The sequence below is a fragment of the Anabrus simplex genome, chromosome 4, assembly GCF_040414725.1.
Source record: "Anabrus simplex isolate iqAnaSimp1 chromosome 4, ASM4041472v1, whole genome shotgun sequence".
NCBI lineage: Eukaryota > Metazoa > Arthropoda > Insecta > Orthoptera > Tettigoniidae > Anabrus > Anabrus simplex.
In genome coordinates this window covers 245969420-245982085 of record NC_090268.1, presented here as the reverse complement: position 1 = coordinate 245982085, position 12666 = coordinate 245969420, and the positions used below count along the sequence as shown (strand labels likewise).

At 37.8% G+C, this 12666-nt stretch overlaps 1 protein-coding gene across 4 annotated transcripts in view; it reads left to right on the top strand.

Moving 5' to 3' along the window:
* Positions 1 to 12666, top strand: part of mxt (Eukaryotic translation initiation factor mextil) — a 425214-nt gene that overhangs the window by 388583 nt on the left and 23965 nt on the right. Inside the window, exon 14 of one of the 4 annotated variants that reach the window (XM_067145488.2) lies at positions 5302 to 5386. The exons of the other annotated variants lie outside the window; for them this stretch is intronic. Coding sequence (XP_067001589.1) covers positions 5302 to 5358 — 57 coding nt within the window. The 3' untranslated portion in view covers positions 5359 to 5386. The remainder of the gene's footprint in view (positions 1 to 5301; positions 5387 to 12666) is intronic. 4 annotated transcript variants of the gene reach the window in all.

The following is a 12666-nucleotide window of genomic DNA, read 5'->3' as shown; positions in this document are numbered from 1 at the left end:
ACACTAGGACACTTGGTTTGTACATTATCTCAAATGGCTGCACAGTATAGGAAATACAAAGATTTAAAGTATAAAGTATGAATGACACACAATAATTTTTTTTTTAAATTTTCTTTTTATGTAAGTGTATGGACTATTCAAAAGGATACACAAGGAATCCCATTACAACTTGAATTCTCGGAATATTTCTTTTTGGATTTCTCAGTAATCATTTATATCTTTGCCCTTTTCTGTCTCTTATTTAAGAATATTCCAAGTTTTCACGCGCCAAATACAGTGTGTGCTTCAAGTATCCGAAAAATAACCACCTATGAAGTTATATATTTTGCAGAGTTGTCTTTTGTTTGTCACGTGATCAGTCTTCCCTGCAAGTATTTGAGTTCTTCTGTTCTTGTTTTGGCAGCAGAGTGGCGGCAAGCTCCATTTCATTGAGTGTATGAGTGTGTGACTGGTCAAGAAGTATTTCTTGTGTTTTTCATTGCCAAATTTACATAATATATTGCTCTTCTAGGAGATGCTAAGCATGTGTTGTGAAATGCAAAATATTTAAAATAAGCATTGAAGCTATCTCTTGTGCAGAAAAATGGGTATGGTGACGTTACCGGAACTAGTAACGCTAGTAAGAAACCAGAAATTGTTAAAAAATTTAGGGAGGAATACTCGAAAGAATGGCCCTGTTATTGCGTTCCTCGAAATCTCCACACGTGTTTCGTAGCATGTGTAGCTGCGATTTTTCAGTTGCACATGGTGGATGAGATGACTGTTGCTGTAAACACATGGCTAGCCAAATGCATACAGATATAGTCAAACTGAGGGACACAAACAAGAATTTAACCATTTTTGCTAAATCCTCGGAAGATGAAAGCTCGGTAACAAGTGCAGAGCTTTTGTTTACGACTTTTCTTGTTGAACACAACTTGCTTTGCCTGCAGTGACCATGTGGGACATTCATTCAAGAAAATGTTTCCTGATTTGAAAATAGCTTCAAAGTACGGTATGGTTATGCGAAAACAAAAACAGGAGCACTTGTTAAAACTTTGGCTTCTACAATTGAGGAAAAGTTTACTGAGTTAATGAAGTCCCAGCCCATTGCCCTAGAAACAGTTATGGATGATGGACTGAAGAAGAGGGGGATTCAGTGGGATAACTGCATAGGTTTTGCATGTGACAATGCAAGTACTATGGCTGGTGTTTCCAAAGGTGTGAGCTCCTTTATTTGGAAAGAAAATCCTGATATTTACATGCAAGGATGTGCTTGTCATCTGTGCACTTAGCTGCTCAAAAGAGGTGCAATGATCTTGCAAATGTTAATAATTAGCAGTTTTTAATTGACATATTTGCTGAAGAGTTCAAGGAGGCAAAATGCTTTAAAGGTATGCCAGCAAGTCTTTGGTGAAAAGCCTCACAAAATTTTGAAGTACGTTTCTACCAGGCGGTTATCTCTTCTTCATTGTGTCTCAAGGGCCTTAGAACAGTGGAAGCCTTTAACTCTTTGAGTGTCAAGGGATGATTTGTCATTCCTCCGTGAACTCGCCAAAAGTGCCAGGAATTATATTTCATCCCTCACGCAGACTCGTTCAGAAACCATCATAGATTTTCCTTTTCCATTAGACGGTAGCGCATATCAGTGTATTCTTATCAAAGAAGGTGTAGTCTCCACATTTACCACTAGGAGTCACATAAAATTATTGTTTCTTTGTGAAGAACATTAAAAAATTAGAAGGCTGTGTCCGCACATCTTTTGCACATGTCAACTGTGATGGCGGACTTACGGAGCGCCGTATTTACAAACAATGATGGTCTAGCTGATTACGTACATAGTTTAGGGAATGACGATTATGTCGAGTCAGAAAGTGAACTGGACATCATAATAGTTTCGAAAGTGAGTTTATAGTCTGTGAGAGTGATTCTGAAAACGATTTTGTAAGTGGAACACCACCAATTGCCGAGGTTAGGTATAATTCGGAAAGTAATGAAGATTTCCACGATAATATTGGTATTATGGTAACGGTGAAGTTACCCTTGATAGTGATTTACCGTACCAACCACCCCACCCTTTCCTCGAGTTACCCAGACCGAAACATGCTCCTCCTCATGATGCTGAACCTGTAGCATATATTTTGAATTTTAAGACATATTATCACTCCAAATAACATAATTGTATCCAAAATGACAGTCAAGAGTCTGTGCTACAAAAAATACCATCAGTTAGTGTGTCGTACTGATTTTTAGAACTTCATATTTGCCTTAAAATGTGAATTTTCTTTGTATTTTAAATTTTTAAATTCATTATTTATTTTAACTGTAATTATAAATGATTTTATGTATAAAGTGCCATTAATTCAAAGGAACATTCCTTTTATATAATAGAAAAACGTTTCACTGACAATGGGTGTAAATTGAGAGAGGGATGAATTTTGCAAATCGGTCAAAAAGTGGGTGACACTCTTGGCTAGTACCTAACAAATACGCCCGGCACATAAAGGGTTAAAATTCTCTTCTGTGAATCAGTTCTGACAAGGCCAACTCAAAATTTCTGAAAGTTAAGGAACAATTCAAAATCCATCTACTAAGTTTTACCTTTTGTTTCTCAGCTGTGTTTTTCCCCTTTTCTACTCCTTAAATGAATTCCTCCACAAGAGACACTACTTATTCATAAACTTCATTCAAAGTTAAATAATTTTTTCATTGACCTTATTGTTCACTTTGTGTGAGCATCCTTGGTTCCATAGTTCCATAGTAATTTGCTTGATGTGAAATTTGATTCTCCTAAGTTACAGAAAAATGATGGTGAGTTGGTCATTGGGGCAAACAAAGGGGCTTACATAAGGGCAGTTTCTCTAGATGAAATTACATTGAAAAAAGTTTTATTCCAATGTCAGACTGTTCTATACAAAATCGTGTGAGTACATGTGGCCAATTAGGGATAAGTTTATCGAGCGTGCTGAAGTTGATGTTTTACCAAGGAAATCCAAGAGTATTTTATCTATGGAATTTATGATCAATCGGTTTCCTAAAATTCTGTCTCGGAAGAAATTGAATCTTCGGAAACAGAGTTTAGTTGTTCCCAATCTGATGGATTCCCTTTTGACGAGATGAAAGGGCCGACAGAATTTGCTTTCAAATGTCGAAGATCACTGATGCTTCAGAAATAGGAAATATCCTTCACTGAGTAAGCTATTGATGCCTATTCTTTTAGTATCCCCTAGCAGTTCTCCAGTGGAAAGAATTTTCAGTTTGGTGAGGAAGAACAAGACTGAATTTCATGGTAATATGAACACACAACTGTTAAGTGCCCTGTTAGTATAGAGGATGTACTTGATGTCAAAAGAAAAATCATGTCATCAGTGTACTTTTACTAAACAGGAACTACAAGCTGCTAAGGGGGGAAACTACAGTACTCTACTCAAAAAAATAATTCTTCAACCTCCACACAGATATGTACTGCAGATCATCTGTTACTCTAGCAAGTAAGAATCATACACTTGAATATGTTAGATCTGGTTGAGTTGTTTGTTGTTAGTTGATTTTTCAGTGATGTTTAATTTTGTGAGATCTTGAAAAAAATATGCCATGCGAGCCAAACCACCCCCTCCCCCATGTCCTATTGGCTGCATTACTACAAGCTACTAAGGGGGCAACTACAGTACTCAACTCAAAAAATAATCCTTCAATCTCCACACAGATATGTACTTGAAAGTTGGCATCTCTGAAAACACATACTACAATAAGCACAATGACAGGTCTGTGTTGGAAGAGCGAACAACAGAAAGATGAGACAAGGACAAACATGAAAACACAAAAGGACAAGGACTACTGTATATTCACATCTTCATACACTGCTTCTTTATACAGATAGGCTCTCTCCTCATCCATCCCAGTTCATGTGTGTCCATTTCTTCTCAGCCCCTGACAACTGCATTTCTGTTAATCCTGTAAGTGTTCCTGCGCCTTTGTATATATTACTTGGTTCCTGGACTGAACTATCCGCAAAGTGTTTCTGCGTTAGAAATGAGTGTTTTGAGTCTGTTAGTTATAGTACGGTTGTGACCAATTTTTGAGGCTAGTGATGAAGTACAAGTGCATGTTTAAGAACTTGCAACAAAATCATTGAAATCTGAAAATTTAAGGCAATTACATTGTTTTACTTTTCCAATTATTCCTAATATATTTTGTTATGTGCATTGCATCAAACATGAAAAAGTTTTGTGCCGCTGTCACGGGGATAGGGAACAACAGATTCTGTCTGCTAACTGCTAGAAAAGTGTTCAGAAGCCTTTCTGTTGATGCAATTATTGTTGAAAATTAAAGCTTTTGCTCTGAATCCTACTTTCTCCATTTCTTGTACAGTCGCTGCTTGTTGTTTAAAGGGGCCTAACATCTATGTTGTACCATTAAACCTCTATTCTGTTCACAACGTCGCTCCCATGGGAAAATGTCATTACAACAAGTGTCAACTGAAACAAGGTTTTAAAAATTAATTGAACATTTGTAACATCGTCTGCTTACCTTGAGTCGCTGGCTGCACTATTTGCATCTACTGCTAAAATCATCAACTCCCCTCTGGTGTTCTATAAACTTACACTCAACCTACACTCAACTTACACTCAACCTTCCCTGTTCAACGTTTGTTTACTTCGCTAACTACTCTGCTCATCGCCAGCAATTTAACAAGTCTGCTTGGCACATTTTCTGTACACACAAGTGATGAGTACATCATCACCACCACAGTCACACTCTGCACCTCGTTAATATGCCATACTACTCTTGCAAACTGTAAATACAAATTAACCTTACAGTTGCGTGCAGATCTGTTGTGTGCCTTAGACACTTATATGCAGTCTGTCCATTGAAGAAGGAATGTTTAATAGTGTCCTTAAAAAACAACTGGACAGAATGCTGTATGGGACACATGTATTGATCATGGCATGTCATGTTTTGTGAATCAGCATGTATATTTCAGATGTTACAGAACTGGTTTGATTGTGCTTCTAATATCAGAGAGCTATGTGTTCTTGTTGGTGAAGGAATGTAGAGTGAAATTGCACATGTGTATACCTGGAGTAGATTCTTATTAACAACTCTTGTAACAGTGATTTGACTTGTATCTTGTAATGATGTTAACCAACTGTACTTTTCCTTGTAGACTTGTTTACTTCTTTCTCTCTCAGCATGGTATAACAGACCTTCTATATGTACTAACCATTATTCCAGCTTCTTTCCTAACATGAGCACATACTTATCTAGCATGAAGCTAAAGCACTCCAAAACCTATCTAATCTCTCTTAACATCCATGCTAGATGGACGACCACTATGAAATGAAGGGAGTCAATGGGGGTATTGTGGTGTGTGTGTAATGCACTGCATGCTACGCATGATTATAAGGTAAGTTTACTACTCTGTCTTTAATATTTTGATTTAATTTGAACTGACGATGTAAGGGTAGTAAATTTTCTTTGAGTTATGTAATATTTATTTATGGAGACTTTTCAGCTGACCCGACCAATACTGTTAAGTTATTGGCTGAGCATTTGGATAAAAGTTAAATACATTGATTATGATCATTATGCCAAGAGGAGAAGAGCAAGTAGCCAGCAGTTGAGCATTATATAATTTTTTAATAGAGATTTTACAGCACACAATACTAGAGCACAAATGAAATTTCTGCAGGGAAAGGTATCCCCTTACAGGAGATTTTAAAAATAAACTTGAAGAGAAGGTAATCACCACCACCACTAACAGAATTAAATCCTCAGATTGAAATGGAAATTGTACTACTCTGCCTTTCACATTACATTAATTTGCTCATATAAACAGTTTTGGTCCTGAAAAGGTGTAGAATATTCTACAGAATGTTCATCTATAGCAGTAGCAAAGCTATCCCTCTAACTGCAGACTAAATACCATAAATCTAGAAAGAAAATAAATTATGAAACTTTTAGAACTCATAAGAGAGACAAAAACATTAAACAGAAATTGAGGAAATATGGGGATACTTTTGGGTTTTTTTCCAACAATTTGTCATGTTATTTAAGAAACAATAAGAAAAAGAACAATTGTATGGCACCAAACAGTGGCTGTGTAGTTAGGGTCGCATAACTGTCAGCTTGCATTTGAAAGATAATGGGTTCAAATCTCACTGTCAGTAGTCCTGAAGATGGTTTTCCATGGTTTCCCATTGTCACACCAGACAAATGCTAGGACTGTACCTTAATTAAGGCTATGGTTGCTTCCTTCCCAATCGTAGCCCTTTCCTATCCCATTGACACCATAAAACCTACTTTAAATTAGAAAAGCTTTTATTATTTCCTTCTTTCTATTGTAAAGTGTAAACCATCAATACAGAATGAAAGTAATACCTTGTAATACTGTAATCTGTGTCGGTGCGATATAAATCAGATTGTAAAAAAAATAAAAGTATGGCTTTGGCTACCAAATCCACCTTCCTTCATAATCAGTGGTAGAGTGTCAGCTTCCATGTCCGAAGATTGGAGTTTCAAACCCAGCTTGGATAGTTGGAGTTTTGAAGGACAGAAGAAAAATCCATTTGGCACTCCATGTCATATTATTTCAGCACATAAAAGATCTCTGATGACATATTTGTTATTTGAATTCCTAATGTGCGTTCTCTGCCATCTTCTAGAGTAAAAATGAACATTGAAATTGACACATAGGTAGTCTAAATGGGGTGTCAAAGGAGCAACAAAAGAATTCTTTTATTTGAGCACCATGTTGGCCAAACTCAACAGTTGAGTTTTGGTCTGTGTACAATCAGCAGTGACGGTGCTACCGGAGATGCTATCTTCAGCAACCCGTATTGGCACAATTCACAAATTCATATACAGCTACGAGGGTCCACAAATGTAAACTAACCACACCTCGTTTTCAAACATCTGGAAAACTATAGAAGTTCACAAATTAAACACAGGCAATCAACTGTAGTATATTGAAGTTCTCTCAAGAAAAAACTGCCAATTTCTCCTATTACCCAGTTTGTGGGTTTCAGTTGACAGTACTCATGTGACATTTATGATTACGTGAATGCTGAAATTCTCATAGATGCGCTTTCCACAGACTCAAATAATTAAATGGGATGAATTTGACATTCATCAATATACTATTTTATCCAATGTGAATTAATTTTAATTTTAGGAATTTATACCTGTAGTGATGTCACAGACGCAAAATTGTACTTTTTTAAGACACATCAAACATTACAACTCAAATTACGAGCACATCACCCAATTTTTAATGTATAAGTTTTGTCATTGTTTTATGTATATATACAGAGTCTAATGTTCTGTCAATTTTTAGTATAAGTGGCTGAGAGTGATCGTTATATGATTGAAACTAATCCCACAATGTGATATATATATAAATAGTCACATGTAAATAAATATGTATTGCTTAGGTGGAATCCTTATATCTATATATTGTAATCTGTTGCTGAAACCAAATCACACACCATGCCCATGACATTGGCTCCAGGATCAAAATAAGCATCGAGTACCTCCAGGATGATCTTGCTTAGGTACACTGATGACATCCCACTGTTACTGAAGTAAAAGGCAATGGGCTGCTTCCACTTCCATACCAGTCCATGAACCATGAACACCAGAGCATACTTTGCTGGAAGTTTAGTCCTACCCAGGTGTCCACGATCCTCCAAACCATCAATGAAATCAAATTTTGAATTGTAACGCAGGCCTACTCTCAATAATATCTCGTCAAAGATGAGATACCACAGTCTGTCATGATCCGATATTTCCTTGAATGAGTGCTTCACTGTAGTGAAGATGGCATCATTGATCCCAGCACTGAAGGATAAAATTAATCAAGGTGCTTTTACAAGGGAGCACAAAAACTTTACTCAGGACTAGGTGACATCTTGGGCTCCACTTGTATATGGACAGTGGTAAGATCCTCTCTTCTATGGTCCAGGGTTTTCCCCGCGGTCTCTTCTTCGAGCAACGTAATTGCGGCGAGAAAATAGTAGCTGCAGAGGTGGACATGCACCTCCGTAAAAATTGTTTACTTTTACAAAAGGAAATATCTCTCAGCTCCTTTTTCTTAGCCCTACACTTCTCTTGCAACCGAAAGAAGGCTTCCTCTCTCATCTGACCATAATTCAAAAGTTTCTCCTTACCGGGCGAGTTGGGCATGCGGTCAGGGGCACGCGGCTGTGAGCTTGCATCCAGGAGATAGTGGGTTCGAATCCCACTGTTGGCAGCCCTGAAGATGGTTTTTCCATGGTTTCCCATTTTCACACCAGGCAAATGCTGGGGCTGTACCTTAATTAAGGCCATGCGTGCTTCCTTCCAACTCTTAGGTCTTTCCTATCCCATCGTCACCGTAAGACCTATCTGTGTCGGTGCAACGTAAAGCAACTAGCAAAAAAAAAGTTTTTTCTTTAAAGGAGTTTACTGTGCCTTAGTATGCATCTTCAGCTGAGACAAGGTCATCCTATTCCTTTTTCTCTTCCCTGAGCCAGTTGATAATGAGGTACTTCCTGCATCAGTACCATTACTAACTGAATTGTAATAGAAGAGGCTACAAATGAAGGCTCAGAAGATTCGTCAAGTGGTAGGCATCCTAGACTTGTATCAGAGACATCTGGGATTGGAGGACCAAAGGAAAGGCGAGATACACAGTGGGGTGTGGAAGTTGAGGTGCTGGGCAGATAGTGACGGGTCTCAAGATTGTTTGAGGACAGAAATAGAGTTAGGTTATGACGTTCTACAGGAATAGGAGAGAGAGAAGGAGAAGGCTGGACAGGTGGAGATACGTGGGGAAGATGATGGGGGAGGGGGAGGTGAGAAGGTGCATGAAGTTAAGGTACAGCATTCCTATTAAGCCTCACCAGTAACTAGTTCTGGTAGGATGCATTTGTGAAGTGGGCACTGCATATATATAAAAGAGAACAATCCTTCAGCGCCAGCCCTAACAACCGTTCATTTTGGCAAAATGCCACCTACTCCTTAAATCTGCAACAAATGATACAAGTACAATTAAAAATGCTGAATCAATATCATATAAAAGAAGGAGTAAAATAGTAGCATTAAACGTTACATGATTAGATACAGAATAGTTATGTACAAGATGATTTGAAACTCTCATTCTTCAAAATTAATACAAAATAGGCAACTTGTACATGGTATTATGCCATAAAATATAATGATTTAATAGGTTAAAAAAAATATAATATCTTACCTTTCTTCGGTTCTCGCAAGGCTATGAAACCTTACGTCAGAATTCCTTGAGGTATTCCCACACCTGGACATCAAGCAGGTCTTCGGTCTATCCATACCAAGTGAGATATATTTATTATTCTTCTTGTTTTGTTTGTTGGACTTATGCTTTCGCCCTCCATCGAGCCACCAAAGAGATATTTGTTAAAAACAAGGTTTACAGAGGATGTGATTTACGTATTCTAACAACAACAAGAACGCCACGCAAATTATCGCTTAAAATTGATATTTGAACAAGGTTAATTGATTGGGTAAAGTTGGATTTGATGCAATCCAGCAACATTATCTCCATAATACTTGACGTTATATGACTAATTCTTTGTCAGAAGGGCCCAATGATTGAATTAGATTTGAAATCACTTTGAGGCAAATGGCCTTTAATTATTAATATTGCTCATTTCATGCCTACTTGCCTGCCATCTACAGAACCTGCCTACAACTACCCACACATTGTGAATGACCTCTGGCACCATCTAAAAATAAGGACTGGAACTGCCTGAAGATTGGAACCAAAAGCCCATTAGACTTTCTCCCGGGTGAGTCAGCTACTGCAAGGTCAATCGCTGGGCTTCTTTCTTTCTTTCTGTAGCTCGGCTACAGAGTAGCCCAGTGTGAAGAGTTCCATTTAAAACAATGTTTCACAAGCACGGGTGGCTGGTAGCAGATTCCGGTCACTGATTCCAATCGCCTAGTGTGAAGCGGCCCTTGCACTTTATGGTTTTATACACGTATTTCTTTTAAATACGTAATTTATTACACTTTAATCCTGTGATTTCTTAATAATTGCTGTGATATGTAATTTTATGGATTAATTATCTTCTCTTAAATGTTTCTTCACACTTTAATCTGAAACTTAAAACTCAAACAATATCCTAATAATAAAATGAAAAGACGGTGTTTTTAAAACATGCTGTACCCAAAGTCGTCTATATCTTTTTACTTATCCGTATCTCCATTATATATGATCGTTGACCTTCCCATACATATTGCCATGACGCAGTGATGTTGTCCGCCATTTTTTATCTCATAACTATAATGTGAAAGGTCTTGACGTGTTGTGCGGGATAATAGCAGACAAGTTAATTGGTCAGTATTTATTCGAAGGAAACCTCAGGAGACCACGCTGCATACAGTCTCTACGAGAAAATCTCCTTCCCTTATTGTAGAATATGCCCCTTGTGATATGGGTTAGGATGTAGTTCCAGCAGTGTCATGATCTGGAATCGTGACAGTTTAGGACTTCGGGAGTGAATGATAATATTGGCCTTAAATTAAACACTTTCTGACACCATGAAACTTTTACTCTAATTTATTCCAAATAGATTTTCAAATACATCATTTACAAAAGCACTTACAGCACACCTGCAATTATTCTCCTCTCAAAATTGATTTTTAAATCAGTTTGTCAGTCTCTGATTTCTTAGGACACGCACGCGCACACGCGCGCGCGCGCGCGCACACACACACACACCTCTGCGTTTCACTATACAACACATAATTTTTCTTTAGTCTTTAAAGTCTCTTAACTAGTTGATACTTATCTCGGGTTTTGAAGCTTCTTTCTTCTTGCTTATCTCTTGATTCCTCGCTGTAGGGCTCCTCTGGATTCTTCCCTGGTGAGTTCAGGACTTGAACACAAAACTCTTTCTAAGGTGAATGTGAACTGAAGTTACAGTCTCCTTAAACACTCAGTGAGTTCTGTACGCACTGTCTTTGTGCTGTACCCTGTGGGACACAGCTAACCAGTTCTACTGATTGGCAGGCTCAGCTGCTGCCTGATCTGACTAACTCGCCAAACTGCTATTTTCTCTGACTATTTTCTATAGAGTGACTGCTCTCTGCCAAGTGGCCTAGTGACTGTTCCTTCCTGAGAGACCGCTCCTTTCCAAGTGACCAGAATGACCACGACTCTCTCTTGTCACTCCCTTTTATCACTTCTCTGAGTTTCTAGAACAAGTCATCCCCTACTACAGTGTTCTCTAACATCACTGACTTGTTAGCTTCCTATTGGTTACCGTACTTCAAGTGTGGTCCCACCTGTCTCCTGTACATACATGTGCCTGGTAACCTTCCATAGAATCTTTCTAGAAAGAATTGTTGCACCACTAAATGCATTCTTAATTTACAGGTCACCTTCCTACTTGACCAAAAACATGCGTGTTTATCACTGGTCCACCCAATTTGAGCCTCAAACCTGACAACTATTCTGATGCTCAAGATTGCTTCACTCCCTGTATCACTGAATGTTTCAAGTTGAGACTAGCTTTAAGATTGCTTTTAATTATAATTGTAATTCTGCACTTATTCACTGCAACGATATTTAATTTATATTATCTTCTCTTTATATGTTACACTTTAAACTACTCATGATCATTAGAGATTTTGACTGGGGGGTCATGGATCGAACCCCGTTCGATGCACTCGCTCCATAATTCCCCAACGGACGGACGGACGTGTTGCCAGTCGGCACTCGCGACACCTCCCCACCCAGGTAAAGAAGTGTATCACGGCCTACATCGCAATCACTTCTGTCAGTCCCTTCTCTTTCCACCTGTTTATACTCTGGCCTTGTCTTTAATCCTCTGGCTACGGGATGTTTGAACTTTTTCTCTATCTACCTCTATCTCTGAAATATCTGATTCTGATTCTAGGTTATGAATATTGGGCCTAGTGCCAATTACTCTAGGTCTCTCAAAATGTACTACGTCATCATCTGATGACTTTGCCTTTACTTGACCTGCATTAATTTATCTTTTCCTTGAAACAAATTTTCGTACAACATCCAGTAGCTGAATCCCAACATTTCTTTTTACACATGCTGGCAAGACATGGATTACAACATATTAATATGGCAGGTATGGCTATAATTGTCCATACGATTATCTTATAAACATAAAAATTGTAATACATGTGATTTGTATACATTTTTCCTTATCAATAATTAAGTTCTCAACTTCCTCCTACTTTCTTGCCTGTATGTTTGAAATCCTCAACATGTATTAACAAACTGTGAATGGGGGCTTAATTTAAATTCATTACATCTCCTAATTTTAAATCACTGTTCAAATGTATACAACAATCATGCTCTAATAAGACGTCCGGTATCATGTCTTTCTTATTGGTATTATTTACCTTTTCTGTGGACCGTATTTTACTGTTTGGTCCATACACCGTACAATATTCATAAAATGTAATTATCCCTGAATTATTTAAAGTCACCTCAGTGGTGTCCTTACACACTACAGTTATTTTTGTTGGTGCCAGATACACATATTTATTTTCTTCAATGAACAACCATGTTCACTGTTTAATGTGAGTGACATCCTTTGCACAGTTTTTAGGCACAGTATTTACCCCTTTTAGTAGAATAACTATACAATCTTTGTCTTCCTGTATTTAGTGAAAATTCTGATTTAC